The sequence below is a fragment of the Vidua chalybeata genome, chromosome 7 (assembly GCF_026979565.1).
Source record: "Vidua chalybeata isolate OUT-0048 chromosome 7, bVidCha1 merged haplotype, whole genome shotgun sequence".
NCBI classification, from domain to species: Eukaryota; Metazoa; Chordata; class Aves; order Passeriformes; family Viduidae; genus Vidua; species Vidua chalybeata.
This window is the reverse complement of record NC_071536.1, coordinates 23,002,923-23,019,212: the sequence shown is the minus strand read 5'-3', so window position 1 is coordinate 23,019,212 and position 16,290 is coordinate 23,002,923. Positions and strand designations below refer to the sequence as shown.

The 16,290-nt window shown below is 48.5% G+C and overlaps 1 protein-coding gene across 1 annotated transcript in view; it reads left to right on the top strand.

Annotated features, from left to right (window-relative positions):
* Positions 1-744: 744 nt before the first annotated feature.
* LOC128791075 (unconventional myosin-X-like) overlaps positions 745-16,290 on the top strand; it is an 89,485-nt gene continuing 73,939 nt past the window's right edge. Inside the window, exons 1-3 of the mRNA XM_053948440.1 lie at positions 745-1,123; positions 2,736-2,850; positions 14,567-14,690. Of these exons, the coding sequence (XP_053804415.1) occupies positions 745-1,123; positions 2,736-2,850; positions 14,567-14,690 (618 nt within the window). The remainder of the gene's footprint in view (positions 1,124-2,735; positions 2,851-14,566; positions 14,691-16,290) is intronic.

The window sequence follows — 16,290 nt, the reverse complement described above, 5'->3', positions numbered from 1 at the left end:
TTAACGGTCTCTCTCCCTGCATCATGCTATTATGGTCTGCTGACGGAACCCCAAACCCGAAACGTTTGCTATTCTGGATGACATCAATTGCCCTTAAAAAGGTCCGCACTTGGCTCCCGTGGCTGTGTACAGCAGTGGTCCCCCGTCCCCGCTGCGTGCCCGTGGGTGGCACCGGCCGCTCGGGCCTCCCCCACCCCAACCCTTCTCAGCATCCTCCTCTCGAGATGCGCGCCTCTTCCTCGCCAGTCTCATCCCGCTCCTAAACGCTCCAGCACCGGCACGGCCCCGCCGCTGCTTCAGGAGCCGCACTCCCCGCGCCCCGGGGCGGGCGGAGCGGGGCGGAGCGGGCGGCCCGGCCGCTCCCCGCTGCCCGCGGCCGGCGAGGCGGAGCCAGCGCGGCGCGGGGCCGGCAAGCCGTGCCCGCCCGGCCGTGGCGGTGCGGCGCTGAGAGCCGGCGGCTGCGCTTCCGCGGGCGGCTCCGCCGATGGACGCCTCTCTGCGCCAGGTGGGCAGCGGCGGGACGGGCACAGCGGCGGGGCTCGCCCCTGCTCGGGGCTGGGAGCGGCGGGAGCCGGGCGGAGGCCGGCAGGACTGGGTCTCAGGGCGAGACGGACATGGGGGTGCCATGCCCCGGGCCAGGAGCACCCCGGGGCCGTGGGACGCTGCGCTCCCCGCGGGCCGCGCCGCGCCCCCGCTGCCCCCTCACCGAGATGGTCCCGGTTGCACTTTCTCTGGAGCGATGGGATGCGGAGGGTTTTGTCCCCGAGCGCTCCTCAGCCCGGCGCGGCACCGCGCAAACCGTGCGAGGGGTTGAAGGGGCTGCGGGAGCCGGAGCCCGACCGATGTGCGGTATCGGCAATGCCAACCGAGGGCTGCTTGCGGGAGGAGAGGGTTTGTCGCATGGTAGTCATGGCTGCCCAGAGCCGGCTCCTTAATCCTCTGGAACGACTTCAGGGTCTGGAGCCTGCTTCTGCCTGCGTGAGTGTGTCACAGAGCGGCTGGCCTCCGCGGCACCGGGCCGGTGAGCAGGCGGGCAGCGTGCGGCGGGTGTTCCCCGCCCTTCGGTGCCGCTGCCCAGTCACCGTCACGCCGGCGGGCAGAGCGGCTGCCCGAGGCCGGACCCGTACCTGTTAGCCGCGGGCTCTGGTGCCGCCTGCCCGCGGTGCCCTCCCCGGGTGAGCACACGGCCGTGCGGTCACCGTGCTGCCATGGGGAGAGAGCGACTGAGTGCGCGGGGCCAGGTGCTGGGCATAGCCCAGACGCTCCGAAATTCTCTGTGCCGTTTTTCTTGCCTGAGCAAACACAGGTTTCCAGCCCAGCCTGGTGATGCCTTTGGTTGTGAGGGGCAGGTGAGTGCAAGGCCAGGGCAGCCCATTCTGGACCCACGGGTGACGGTGGGTGCCCGTGGCATTGGCAGTGGGCACGGCATACACTCTGGGGTGACGGGGCCTTCTCGAGGTCTGCGGCTGAGGTCTGAAAGCCTCCTGTTTGGGGCATGACACATCTGCCCCCAGATGATTTCCAGGCCATTAACCCCAGTGTCTGGCCGTGCGAGTCACGGGTGCGGTGGGGGAGCCGGAGCAGCCCGTGGTCGCTGGGCTGGAGCAGCTGATGGGCTCGGGCCTGCCCCCTCCCTGGTGAAGCGCTTTCTTTATCAGAACAGATGTTTTCCCAGATCTGGCCCCAGAGAGGAAGGAGTGGCTGCCCCCGGGCTGTGCGGCTGGGGCTGCCCCGCAGCATGCGGCAGCGCATCGCCCAGCATCCTTCAGCCATTAACTGATTAACCTGCTGCTCCTGGAAGTCTGGGCCGTCTGTATCTAATCAGATGAAGGCCAGGGTTTCCCAAAGGGCCATTTCACCACAGCCTTTATGCCCATGCCTCTGTCAGGAGGAACCTCCTGGCCTCTTGCAACGGGAGTAGCTACTGAGGAGCCTGAAAGAACTGATAGAAATGGGAGGCTGGAAAGGAGATGCCCAGAGGTGCACGTCTCAGCAAGCAGCACCCATCAGAGAACCGCCTGCTTTGTCCAGCTCCACCTGTCCAGGCATGATTCTGCCATTATCTGAAGAAACAGGGATTTCCAGGGAAGGGCTGAGGGACAATCCTGGAGCCAGAGTCTCTCTGAAAGTCACACATCACAGACTTAAACCCTGATGAAGCAAGGACGGCAAGGCTGGAGAACTGGGGTGAATGTGTGCAGGAAAGCATCAGACTTTGCTTTGCAGGAAAGGGAGTGGGGGTGGGAGAGAGGGAATGTGACTTCCCCAAAGCCGGAATGTTTGGCATTTGCTGCACCCCAGCCACTCTTCCTCCTTCTCCATGGGGGGTTCTTGGTGGGAGGGAAAGCCTGAGTGGAAGGGAGTTGCTTCACTTTTTTCTGCAGCAGTAGAATACAAGCCTGTCCCAGGGGATGCATGTCATGTCTTACAATGAATAGCTTAAACCCCAGTGTGCTGTTGGTCTTGCCTTAGTAGGCTCCCATGCTGGGCTTGCAGCATTTAGATTATCACACTCAGCTGTGTGATCAGTATCTGGGGTTAGGTGGGGATGCCATGGGTCTTCACAGCTTCCCTAGTTCCCCCTTTGGCATGCTGGAGACCAAAATGGCTTTGTGGAGGGCTCAACCCACTTGTCATCCTGGTTCTGCCAAGTGAGGAGTAGCCAAAATGGCTAGCTGTGCCAGCTTGACACTGTGCAAGGGTTTCCCATGTGCTGTGCCCTCCTCTGCTTGCAGACTCCAGTGGCAGCGAGCTGCTGGGGTGTGTGCTGCTGCTGCTCTTCTCCCACAGTGTCCCAAGAGGGCCAGATCAGAAAACCTTCATCCTCAGCGAGTGGTACAGCACAAAGATGTGTGTGTGCCTCTGCCATCGGAGCTCTGCTGTGCAGCATGGCCCAGAGATGTGATGGATGATGCTTTTGCTCCAGCCGGGTGTGAGTGGAGGAGCCATGTGTGTGTGCTCTGCCATGTCCTTGCTTGGCTGCTGCAGTGAGTCCTGTGCCCAGGCAGGGAGGAGGGGCCCTGGAGGCCTGGGCTGTGGCATGGTGACAGATTATGGTTTCCCTGTGTGTCTGGAGTGTGGGCAGGATGTGGGGTTGACACAGAGGATGTGACTCGCTCTCCAATTCCCCCCTAAGGAGCAGGAATGTCATGGACAGGGTTAAAGGACACACTTCTCCCATCCTGTCCTTCTGCACTCCAGTTAGAGTGACCAGTTAGCATGGTCCCATAGTCAGTCTGCACTGAGGAGTAGCATCCAGTGGAGTCACAGATGCTGCTCTCCTTCTCATGTGCCACTGGCCTAGAAATGCTGGCATTTTAAGTGTTAAACAGTTTTCCTCATTGCTCTTGTGGTGAAATCCAAAGCTTTTCATCTGTGTTGTAAAATAAATCCCCTGAAGTTCTTAAGCTTTCTGACATGGGGAGAGAAAGGCGGGGTAATTCTGTGTTCATTTCCTGCTTGGCTGTGGTGATTGGAATTGTCCTCTCTACAGCTGTCATGGTCTTCACTTACTATTCCCCATGTTCTCCATCCTTCCCTGGCCACAGCCCTTCTCGTCTCTGTGGCCTGGGACATCTGCCATGGGGACAGGGAGAGGATCCATCTCTCCCAGGAATACACGCAGATCAGGGAGGAGCCTCAGAGTCAAGGCTGTGAAGGAGTACTAAGGCTAGTGGACTTGCCACCATGCATGCACCTGAGCTGCTTTCTTGGCCACAAACTGAGGTGGGGAGCAAGTATCTCTGCCAGTTTTTTTTTGCTCTGGCAGCTTTGCCCTGACTGCTGACTACTTGATGCAAGTGGAAAGTGCCTGACTACTCCACAAAGCCATCAGGGAGTCTACAGAGTGAGGCCCTTTGCTGGCCACAAGGCACTCAACTGAATTTGCTGTGCTTTGGGCATCTAATGGCATGAAGTCATGTGTGTAAACATCTGCAGGCAGGGAACATGGGTAAGGAGAACAATGGAAAGGACTTGACTGCGAATGCACCTTTGCAGAGAGGAGCCTGCCTGATTCATGGGTGCAGCATGTACAGGACTGGTCTGACTTTTGGTTGCACATGCAAGTCTCACCAGCTTTGGGCTCTCTGTTGAAGCTGCTTGGATGCATCATCCAGAGACCTGTGTCCCCAGGGAGCCCAGGTTATGCTGGGTGGGAAGGGTTTGTACATGGCTGTATTAGGTTTCTTAATAGCTTGGTTTGCCCTTCCCATGCTCCCTGCAGTTGGGAGAAGGAGGAGCTCCTGTGAAGAGAGGAACATGGCCAGATGTCCAGTAGTATCTATCCAGAGACTCTGGTCTGAGATGAGGGAAATGGTTCAGCTGATGTGGATGATGCTGACCATGAGTGATGGGCTGTCTTTACAGATAACAATAAGCTGAATGCCCACGTGTTAACAACCATTGTCTTAGGAAAATGCCATCTTGGAAAGCAAAGGTACTAGAACATCACCTTCTTTAGCAGCAAGGCTGCTCTTTGAAGGAGTATTCTGGCCAAGCCTCTCTCCACCTCTCAGAAACATGTGCTTTGCCAACTTCCCCTCACAACCTCCTCTCAGTCTACTGAGAATATTGTGACCTCTCAGAAAGAGGACCCATAGGGATTAAGAAGAGGAGAAATGCTGACGGTTACATCCATCTTGTGTATGTAATGCTCTCTGTATCAATAGCACACAGAGCAACCCCTCTCTGTTTAATTAGCTTGTATAGTGCAGCTGAAGAGACGTACCACTGTCCTTGAAGATACCCATGCAGCTAGTGTAGCATGGATGTTCCTACACATGGAATCCTCCCCCCCCCCCCCCCCAAGCTGTGTATCCTCTAAACCATCCAGAGTGGTAAAGAGGCAGATATAGGACAGAAGGGTTTGACTGCCCTGTTTTGGAGCAGCAATTGCAAGGAAGAAAGCTCTTGTGCCAAAGGTGACACAAAGAAGTGTCTGGCGGAAGAGAGAGAGTCCTGCTAGCTCTCTCCTTAGGGCATTCATCTGGAGCCAGGCTGCATGAGCTGCAACCTTGTCAGATCCCATCAGCAGCAAGAGGGTGGGCTGGCACAGGCTCTCAATGAGAGCCCCCACATGAAGGGAAGCCAAGTCGCCCTGGGCCAGCTGCCCCATTGTGGCCTCCAAAACCACCTTGTTCTGCTCTGGTTTCACTTCTTACCACACTTACATTTGACATAATGATCACAAATGTTTTGCAATTTCTTTTTCCCGTTTTGCTGTAAGGAGAATATGTGTACTATTTAAATGTGATTATTAAGGCTGAAACTTGTGAGAGTCTGGATTTTCTGGTTATCTTTCAGTTACCCTAAACTCTGCAGTTCTGCCTCCTCATTTCTGTCTGAGATCACCCACAGTTCAGCAGTGCTGTAGAGCCAAGTCTCGGGAAAAACACCTATGGAGGGCCTGTCATACATCACTTGGCACAGTGCCCAGGGGACTGAGAGGTCCTGTCATACAAGTGCAATAATTATCACAGCAACTGAACTGGTGGTGGGGCCTCTCATAGATCCAGTCATCAGTGTATTTGATGAGAAGGTGGAAATTAGGGTTAGGATGATGGGGGGCGTATTAGTGCTGTTTGTTCCTGTTACTTGCATTTTGACCCAATGAAGAAGATTTGGCTGAATCACACTTTCTAGAAGGGCTTATTTCTAGAGGATCCCCTGCTTTTTTCAGTTTCTTCAAGTGGTTACACAACCTTGTTTTAAAATAAATCTTGCTTCATTTCTAAAGAAGTCTGGCAGATCCATCCGTTTTCAGGTCCTACTTTTCTTCTGCTTCATGAGAGTCGCTTTGTCCCAAATAACTTCTCTGTCTGCAAAAAAATTATTTTCTGGCACCGGGTTGCCTCTGGGTTGCTGGCAAAGGTGAGCCAGCAGGTAGCAGGGAGGGGTCTCAGTGCTACTGTCTGTCGTGTCCTCTCAGCAGGGTTGAGTCAGTTGAGGATGCAGGGACAGAGATGAGGTTTGCAGCCCATGCTGGGCCACATGCTGCTCTAATCCCCCCACTATCACTGTCTGGTCTAGATAGGTCAGCCCTAGCTCTGGCAAATCTACATAATGACATTAACATCTTCACAAATACTTTTGCACTACAAGGGATCCTTCTGAATAACAAAAATGACTGAGCCTTTTATGTTGTCTCTGGAAGGCTTCTTTGTCACACCTCAAAGCATAAGTAAGCAGTAAACTTCCTTACTCCTGTTTATACATCCCAGACATGCATCAACTCTTGTTGCAACCAAATGTCCTGGGAGTTTCTGCTCAGCAATTTGCAATCCTCTTTGGGTCTGTGACTTTCCAGAAGACATTCCTCTGTTTGAAGTACTCCTTGCATTCTTTCTCTCCTGATGATGACCTTTCAGTTTGGCTGTACTTTAATCCTGTTTTGTTGTAACAGGGGCCTGTGGAATCCACACTGCTCTGATGGTCACATCCTTTTGGATACTTACTTATCTACCAGATGTTGGCATCTGTATTGTCAGTATTACTTTAGATTTTAGGTCCTTGATGAGAATACAAAATAGTATTGACCCTGTCTCTGCAGAGATTTGTTGGAAACTCCCTCAATTAGTTGTGATTTTCCCCATCCATAACAACAGTTTTGAGATCCCTTTGCTGCTGTTTGCTCCTCAAGAGCTGACTTTTACTGAAACACTGTGTTCTACATGGGCAACGCCATGAGAGTCAATTATGGTCCTATTTATCTTGTGTGCTTGGATGCAGAGGAAGAAGAAGCCTTTTTGCCTAGACTTCTTTCTCCATGTTAGCTGGCACTGGACAACAGTTAAAGCCAGAGTATCCTTAAGATGGAACAGCAGAGAGTAAAGCCTCTCTATTTTCCCTGGGGCTCTCGGACTAAGCAACCCATGGTTGCTAAGGATAATCCTGCTATCACTGCTATTTAGACTCTGATGTTTTCAATCTCTTGGAATTTCCTCAGATTTACGAGATTTATAAAAAACTAATATCAACTGTTGAGAAACTTTATTGGACAGATCTCTGGGAACTCTTGGACCTGTTAATTTTTAAAATGTTTTATGTCCTTTCCATTTACTGAAAGCACTTCAGCGCCACAATGTGATGCAAGATGGGTGCTTTCCAGGGACGTTTGTTAGAAACTTCTATATGTCTCCATCATCACAGCACCAAGCCTGCCAGAGTTCAGGAAGTGTTTGGACAATACTCTGGAGCACGTGATGTGACTCTTGGGGATGGTCCTGTGCAGGGCCAGCAGTTGGACTTGATAATCGTTGCAGGTTCTCTCCAACTCAGCTTATTCTGTGATAACTCCCAGACTCCCAGTGCTGCCATCCACATCTAGTAGTTTGGATGCTGCTACTAGCACATGTCTTTGTACCCAGTGATTTTAGAAATTAGTGAAACATAGACTCTTCTGTCTTTCTTGTCTCCCAGCTTCTTTCTTACATGGGTTGTTTGCCCCATTTTTCCCTACTTCCACTCTTATTTCAGATTGACTGACAGTGCATCCCAGCTCAGAGGCACTCCACTTGCTTTCTGAGTGGTATTTGAAGGAAAGACACAGAGGACAAGCAAACACCAGGAAAATGTCTCACATGAAGAGTTCAAAAACCTGAGATTACTTTGTTAGTGAAATGACAAATAGGAGGAGACATGGCAAAAGAGCAGAAAATAATGGATGAGACAGAGAAGGTGGATTGAATTCCTCTCTGTGCCTCTACCTCTGACCGCAAGAAAAAGGGATTTTCTGCTTCAAAGTGATGAGACTGGTTTAAAAGAGTACGTTTCTGTATAGTGTGTGAGTAGATGGTAGAACTCCATAGGGCAGGGAAAGCCAAGGATGTGGCAAGATGAAAAAAGATATTGGACATAATCCCAAACTATGCATAATAAACATTGCAGAAGAAATACTGTTTCAGGGCTCTTGTCTGAGATTTTTACAAAACATGTGGCACTGGGGCTGCTCAGTGACAGACCAGTGTGTCCTTGTGGCTTCCTGTGAAGCTCTATTCTGTGGACCTTGAGGACTTCTCAACTGTCCCTCAGCCTTTGAAGCCATTGGCTGAATTTGAGAGAGGGAGGGAACTGCAAGGAAGCTGCCTCACTGTATATTTGGTGGCAAGTGGGAGAGGCTTCTTTGAGAAGCACTGCCCAAGTTGAGAGCAGGGTAGGAATACCTTTCACTTGCTCAGTTTTGAGCTGCAAGCTGGTCAGGGGAAGTTTTGCTAGGGCCAGGCTGGGCTTTAGCAGATGCCATGTTACCTCCTTTCTTTCAGGGCTACAGAAGAGATGTAGGAAAGCCACTGTTGCTGTGATGTGACAGGGAACACACATCTGTAGATACCCATGTGATTAATGTGCTTAGGGAACAAATCATTTTAATTCAGTTCCTAATTGAAGTTTTAGGCAGGGAAGAGCTTGTAACGAAGGCATGGAAGTGGTGCTTACTTTTATAAACATAATGAAATTCAGTATGCATTTTCAAGACTGGTGAGAATTTCTCAGGTGGTTGCAAACTCTGTAGGACTATTACTTCATCTGAGAAGGAGAGTGAGTCCACTGCCCATGGTGAAATTGCAGGGGGCAGCTCATCTTAAACTGAGCTTGGAGAGAGTGTACAGTGAAGTCTGAAGGGATTCACCTGCCTCCTTTCTGTGCACCTTGTGCTAATGGCAGAGGGCAGCTCTGAAGTAACAGCTGGGGGCTCATTCCCTCCCTTCCTGTGACAAGCAGTTTGTGTGGTTCCTGTAGTTTGTAGCTGCTTCTTTGAGAAGATTAAGAATTACCTCCACGAAGCAGGCATTTCCTGGGAAATATTTGGAGATGTTCTGGAGAGTGAGAAGAGAAGCTGTGCAGCAGCCAAACTGGGGGAGGAGACAGGAACAGAACAGATGGGAGGGGGAGGCAAAAGGGGAGTGGGAAGCAGTGCATATACAGAAGTGACCAGAAGTGACAAACTGCTCTTAGATTATTTAAAATGCACAAACCTTTTCCTGATACTGCTATTCTGCAAAGCTGCTGGCAGACTGAGGGCTCTGCTCCTTAATTAGTGAGGCATGGGGCTGCTAATTGGCAGAACTAGAATGACTCATGGGCTCAGCCTAGGCTGCAACTCTGCAGTAGCTGGACCCATGGTTGCAGTTTGTACCCAGCTCTGAGACTTGCTGGCTTGCAGGAGTTGCCTGAGCTCAGTGAACTGATGTGTGGGAATTGTGGGACCAGACAGGTGCAATCCAGTCCCTTTTTGCTCTGCAGTGTGTCTTCCTCATGCCTGACAAGAAGTAGACTTTTGTTTCTGTTACCCCTACTGCTGTTGCAGGTATTGTCCCTCTTGCCAGCTGCTCCATGTTGGCTGCTGCCAGCTGAACTGTTGCTTCTGTCTCTCTTACCTGTGATCTCTGGGCTGCCCCTCTCTTCCAGCAGCTGGTCCCAATTTTGCTGATCAGATACAACCCATGGCTTCATTTCAGCCTGCCATCAGAAAAACAGCAAAGTTGCATTCCTTACCATATGGGTCTAGGCTGCCAGGGACTCCCCCTCCCCACCAATCTTCCACCCATTAGCTAAGGCTCTTTATATTTGTCCTATCACTTATTCATGATCATCCAGATCAATCTCTTGGAAAGTGCATTTATTGAAACCTGATTCCGGCTTTGTCTGAATTGCGAGGGCCTTTCTAGCCCAGTCTCTGCCTCGTGGTTTGCAACCACAAAGCCCACTGAGGCTGGGAAAAGAGCTGGCTCAGCACTATGGTGCTAAGAGAGCCTTTCCTAAGCCTAGGAGCATATGGATCCATTACCTGGAGAAACACAAGGCTTGGATGCCCAATACCCACTGAACAGCCTCAGTGTGCTAGGAGGACAAAGGTAAGTTATGTATATAGTACTTGTAGCTGAACAAGTATAGTACTTGTTGCACTCACGGAGGTTTTTGTTTCAGACTCTCAGTGCAAGGGTGTACATTTTTGAGACATCCCTGCCCCTTGCAGAATGGGTGATTTGGTATAATTACCTAAATCAAGGAAGGTACTGCAAGAACCTCTTGTAGTATTGTGTTTGTAGGTAGATCTGGAGGCTAAGACAGTCAAGTTCAAACACAAAGAAAACATTAAAAACATCCTGTACTGGAAAAAGCAGACAATTGCACGTTCCTTTCACACAGTGAAAGGTGTCTTCCAAACAAAACCACTTTTCCTCTCTGAATAACCCCTGGAAAATTGATGCAGCCATCCTGGTTTAGCCCCTCCTGAGCATGTTATTCCTGGCAGTTGTGTAGGTTTGTGCACAAGGAGGAATGGGATGTCTAAGTGCACTCAGAGGCAGCACTGGCATGTCCTGAAGTTCAGCTGGGGCAGCTCATTCTTGCTTGTGCCTGGGAAGAAGCAGTTTCCAGAAGACAGAGGACATCCTGGGAAAACATGAAGATTCAAGAGTAGTCCAGAACACACGAGTAAGGAGAACAGAATAGGAAAACTTGTTTCTGAAGAGTGATACAGTTGTGGAATGCTTTCTCATGTCAGTCCCTGAATGGGTCTCCTGCTGGGCTGGGAGGCCCTGGAGAGGCCAAGGCACCTGCATGTGCAGAGTTTTGTGTCTTGTGCTCTGGAGCTTACCTTGCTGCCTTCAACAGCTGGTAACTGATGAGGGTGTAGCTGCTGGCTACACACTCTAATGTGTGGATGCCTTGCTGCTGCAGTAAGGGCTGTGTGCTACCTGTCTGCCTCTCTGCCCATTCCCTGGGTGCAGCACACCAGATCTCCCTTATTCTTTCCCTGCTGGCACACCGTAGTGCATTTCCTGAGAGATGCATGTGAATGCAAGGGAGAACTTCTGGTTTCAGTCACTCTAAAAAAAAAAAAAAAAAAAAAAAAAAAAAAAAAAAAAGATGTAGCAGGCCAAGAAATCTGTGGCTTCAATTGAATTTTGGTATCATGAATAGCAGGAAATGTTATTTATTTCTGAGTCTAGGATCCAACGTGCCATGTGTTATTTGAACTGAGTATGACATCTTAGAGTTTACTGTCCACAGTGGAAGGCATGATGGTGTGACCATGGGCCAGTGCTGATGAAATACTGCTCTCTGTATGCAAGCAACTTTATTTTCTAAATTACAACCCCGTGGTACAGGATCACTTTTCAGGATTGTGCTTTGCTGTGCATTTTGTGGCAAGGCAAGCTCATGGGCAGATTGTTACTGAGGCCATAGGAATGAGGATGTTGGTCTCAGAGTATGTTTAACATCTGAGTGACCTGCCCTTGATATAGGAACTGGTACATTACTGCTTTATTCTTCCTTTCAGCTCCTGCTCTTGTTCCCTTTAAAACCAAAGCAATAGCCCAGCCTAATAAACTCCTAGTAAAAGAATAATTGGAAGGGGATGAGCTCATTATATAAGAGTCTTGAGTTAACTGTATGATCAGTATTCACCCAGCTTTATTTGATGGAGAGTGGTTACACAAAATCATCACTGCTGTTCCTCCACTGTCTTTTAAGGTGTTCTCTTCAAATTGGTGATTGCTTGTTGCTTCATTTTGTTAAACTGTTTTGTCTGTGGATGAGGGTGGACCTTCTGTATCCCAGAATGAAAGCTGAAGGGCTTTTACTCTTGTCCTAGAAGAGCAGGGTTTTCCCATCATCTGGTGCTTGTGGGAGCTGGGGCCCCCCAGAGCTGGCACATTGCTGCTGGGCACTGCTCAGTCCTACTGACCTTGCTTCTCCTATGGAAGTTCAGTCTTGCTGCCTGACAGGTTTTGGAAGTTTTCTGCTTAATTTAATTTTTTCAACTGATCAATGAGATGTGTGGCATTGGGGGAGAGGGGAGTAAAGTGAGGGTAGTCTCTTTGGTGTCACCATCTGCTCCTGTATTTAGTCAAGGCTCCTTGGGGAATTTCATGTTCAGAGAAAAAGGCTGGTGGAAGGAGATGCACTAAAACAAACTCTGCCTTTCAGGAAATGGGGCTATGGCTATGCTGTGCAGAAGTTACAATAATTATTTGCTCTGTGGTTCTTTATCTGACTCTCTCAGCACAATATTCCTTTTGGAGACACCATAACTGGGTGCAGTTACTCTGCTGTGCAGAGACAATTGCTGTTGTACAAACAGCTACAACATCAGGGTAAACGGAAGTAAGTTCTTCTGGGCAGCTGAAATATCACAGTGCCTGGGAGTTTCATCATGTTGCCTTCTATTCCTTAGCAGCACACAGAAGGACCTGCCATAAGTTTGTATGGTGTTGTAAAAACGAGCAATGTCTCCTTGGAGGAGTATTTGTTAATACTTTTGCACATGGATTTCTGCTGGGAAAGGGGTCTGAATCAGTCTGGACTTTTAGATAATTTCTATGTGTTGAAGATACCTGAGTGATCCCGTTGCCTATCTCCCCTTTTCCCTTCCAAGTGGTACCTATTAAATAACAGTATTCAAGCCCATGGATTGTCTCTTCTGTGTCAGATTATCAATGGCCTATAGCTCCAAGTTAATTTCTGAGCTCAGGGAGTGGAAAATTTGTGTAACCTGGACCCCCCTGGTCTCCAGGGCCAGACTGTAGGGTGCTGTGATGGTGGCACACTCCCATACGCAGGGTGTGTGTGCTGTGGCATTGGGGCACAGTGTGCATGGCAGGGTGCAGACTTGTCTTCTGATTAAGCTGCACTTGCCTCAGGCTCTCATTTCTGCCATCCTGGGTTACTGGTGTCTGAAGGCATTGAAATGCACTGTTGGGGATGTTTACACTAAGTGTCTTATAAAAGGCTTTCTTTCATCCCACTGTTTGGAGACACAACCTTCCTGTTTTCTGATTCTTTGCTTTCTGCCATGGTGGTAATAGGAGTCTGGTGAAAGTAGCAAAAAATTCTTTAAACATATGTTGCTGTCCATATGTTTATGCACACTAGTCAGAATGTGATTTGGGAAATTGATGATTTCTCAACAGCAATGTCTTGCCCGGATGCCTCAGGACACTTTATTTCAAGCATCCGGAGTTTCGGAAAACCTAAGAGGATGTAACAAATCCTCTATATAGTTCCTCAGAATCTGTGTGTGATGTACAGTCCATACCAGCTCTCTGGAATCTCAAATCTCTAATATAAGATTCCATTTTTTTTTCTATTGCTATTGTTCACTGGCACAAGGACGATCTTTGCAGACCATCCATGGGTTTAGGTGCTGATAAGATGCAATAGTGCTTTTCATTCACTTGGTGAGGGGAGATTAATCTGCTTGATGTGGAAGCTCTAGACCAGAGCACAGCAGTAAAGCTAGAATTATGTACACCTTTTTAATGTCATTAAACCCAGATCTTTTATTGGGAGGACTGGAGGTTGGCCTATAGATGTATCTCCTACAGTAAGGGAAGTCCAGGGTACTAAAGTGTTTAGAGTGACTGAAGTAGTTTAAAAAAAAACACACCTAAACTAAAAAACAAATCATTAAAAATAGAATTAGTGTTTCACATTTTGTATAATGTAATATGGAAACTATTCAATTTCTTCAAACATATTACGTCTACAAGCAAAGAGCTAATGGTGCTGATGGGATTAAGAGGGTAGGAAGGGCTTAAAGCTCATGATCAATAATTTAGGGGCATTAAAAAAAATAGGAAGAAGGTCTATGAATCAATGAAAGGCAGAATGGCCCTAATGTTACTCAACAGTTGAGCACTTTGGACTTTTCTCAATATTTATCTAAGCAGAGTTCATGTGATTTCTATGGGAAGACATGAAAGTGATTAGTTTGCAATAACTGAAATGTGGTGTGACTTCATGCCTAGCTCTGTAATTGCAGGTCATGCTTGCCCTGATCTGCCTTCATGCTCCTGCTCTTTCCCTTGTACCAGGTCCCACAGGCAGAAGAGGCCAATCCAGCAAACTTGTTTTCCATATTATTTTGGTAGGCAAGCTATGAGATCTACCTGCCCTGCAGATCCCTGCCTGTGTGTTACCAGAAATCTGGGTTTGTGCTCAGACTTGTCTTGAGAGATATGGAGAAGTTTAAGATGTTGTAATGTGCGTGAAACATCATATATAAAAACAGATAAAAACACCAGTGCATACATACATCAGACATAAGGACCATTGTGTATACATCAGTGTATATATACATCAGAGAAACACTCAGGTCATTTACCAAAGGAAGCTCTTGCCAGAGTTTGCAAACAAAGCTCTGTGAAATCCTCTTAGCTGGTGATTTCTGGAAGCATTTTGACTTACAATGATGCGTGGGTGTATTGTTTACATTATAAACATGCTTTATTTATATTTTCTATTATTATTATAGCATGACTTTAATGACCAGCTATTCCAAGTTTTAAAATATTTAGACAGTCAAACCAACTATTCTCTGTGTTGGTATCTTTCTATAAAAATTGGTGTTTCTTTACTTTAGTTTCCGCATGAAGCTCATTAAAACTGCTTTTTCTTCCGCTCATGCTACATTAAGAAAAAACAAAACCAATTTCTCTGAAAATATAAGTAGGAGTTACTTAAATATTTTAAGCAGCTGTAGCTTGGAAGTAGCCTCTGAATAGTGCAGCTTTCCCCAGCTTTCCTTGGGTGCACATCTCACAGGCTCCAGTTCTTTCTAATGGAATGTCTTCTGGTTTTTGCAGGGTGCCAGGGTATGGCTGCAGGAGCAGGACCAGCTGCAGCCATGCACTGTTGGCTTGTGTGCCAATGGAAATGTTCTCTTCACCTCAGATTATGGCATGGTAAGTGAAGTTTGCATGAGTTTGTAGCCTATGCCAAGCTGTAAGATGGACTTCTTGGTTTTGCATGACCATCATGTTGAAATTTATCAATGGAAATGCTGCAATTCTCTCTGAAATTGACCTGGCTCTGTTACGCCAAAGATGTAACAAATGTTAAAAAGAAAAGATTGTTCTTCTTGTTCTCTTCATTTCTCTGCCTGCCTCACTTTTCTTGGTTTCCCTTGTGCCATCTTTAACAGCCTAACAAAATCATCATATTGGTTAAATGCTCCTGGAAGGAGGCAGCTCCAATAACCAAGCAGCCCTTCCTGCCAAGCTGTGCCACTCTCAGGGTGCTTGTGCTCACCACCAGCTGCTTCAGCAGCTTTTGCTGTCAGCCCTTTGGGCCAGGGGCTCGTTGCAGTGGGCTCCCTGTGCCAGGCAGTGTGTAAAGGCAGCAGGGATGCACAGCTCAGCAAGGCAGCCAAGCTCCCCTGAGAGCAGAGCTCTCTAACAGTGATAAGAACAAGCTTCTTTCCTGCCTGATTTCCAGCCCTGTGCTGCTTGTGGTTCCCTGGTGCATCTACTGCAGCACTCATGGAATAATATTGGTAGGAAGGGACCTCTGGGGATCATCCAAGTCCTCAGTGAGTCAACTCACCTGGCTAACCCTGGGAATGCTATCCACAGCCTTCAGGGAGGTTCTTGGCGAGTCAGACTGGTGCCTGGGCTGGGAGGAGGGTGGGGAAATGGGCAGGACTGTGCCCTCCAGCAGTTCTCACCTGCTCAGCTGTTCTGGTGAATGGGCCCTGCAGGTGGCTGCTTTGTTACAGAAAAATGGACAGGTTTTCTTCAGCCTCTTACCTGGCAAACAAAGGAGGTCACAGGAGGAAAGGGGATTTAGAACTCTGGTTTGTGAAGTCAGTGGTAGGACTGTCGTGTTTTTCAGTCTTGCCTTGAAAGATTTGAAGTCATCATTCCTTTATAAAGAGCCTGATTTGTTTCTCAGAGATGGAAATTCCCTTAGTAAACACAGATTTTTTTTTTTTTAATCTGGTTACTGTAGTCTCTTAGACCCCTTCTTGAGGAGTTGACTTGTTTTGGGAGGGCTGGATATCACTAACACATTTTAAGGGATTGTGGGTAATGCAGCCAGCCTCCAGAGGGACAAAAAATGGTGACAGTACTTCTGTGACTTTCTCAGTTCTGTCTCTTCTGACATGCTGCTGTGGCCTTGCAAAATCTTTAAAACCTATCTGGCACCTTTGAAAGGACACCAGAAATCCCACTTTAGATCTGTCTGTGTGGGTGCACCCACCTCCAGCCTGTGCCCTGTATGCTGGAAAAGATGCTCAGGATATGCTCAGGATAATGCTCGGTGGCTTCCAGGTGTGGAAAAAAAAAAGCTGGGTTTAGGTTTTTTTCTTCCATGAAACAAGAAACCACTAGGCTGGAGTAAAAGCTCATGGTGATCATTAAAGGGCTTTCTTTATTATAGTGCCACCCACAAGAGCTGTCCTGCTGTGTGAAGCTGTGTGCTTCCCTCACCTGTCACATTCATTGCTTCATACCTGTAGGAGGGACTGGCAGTCCTACCCTGGGTGAGAACTCTGATAAATGT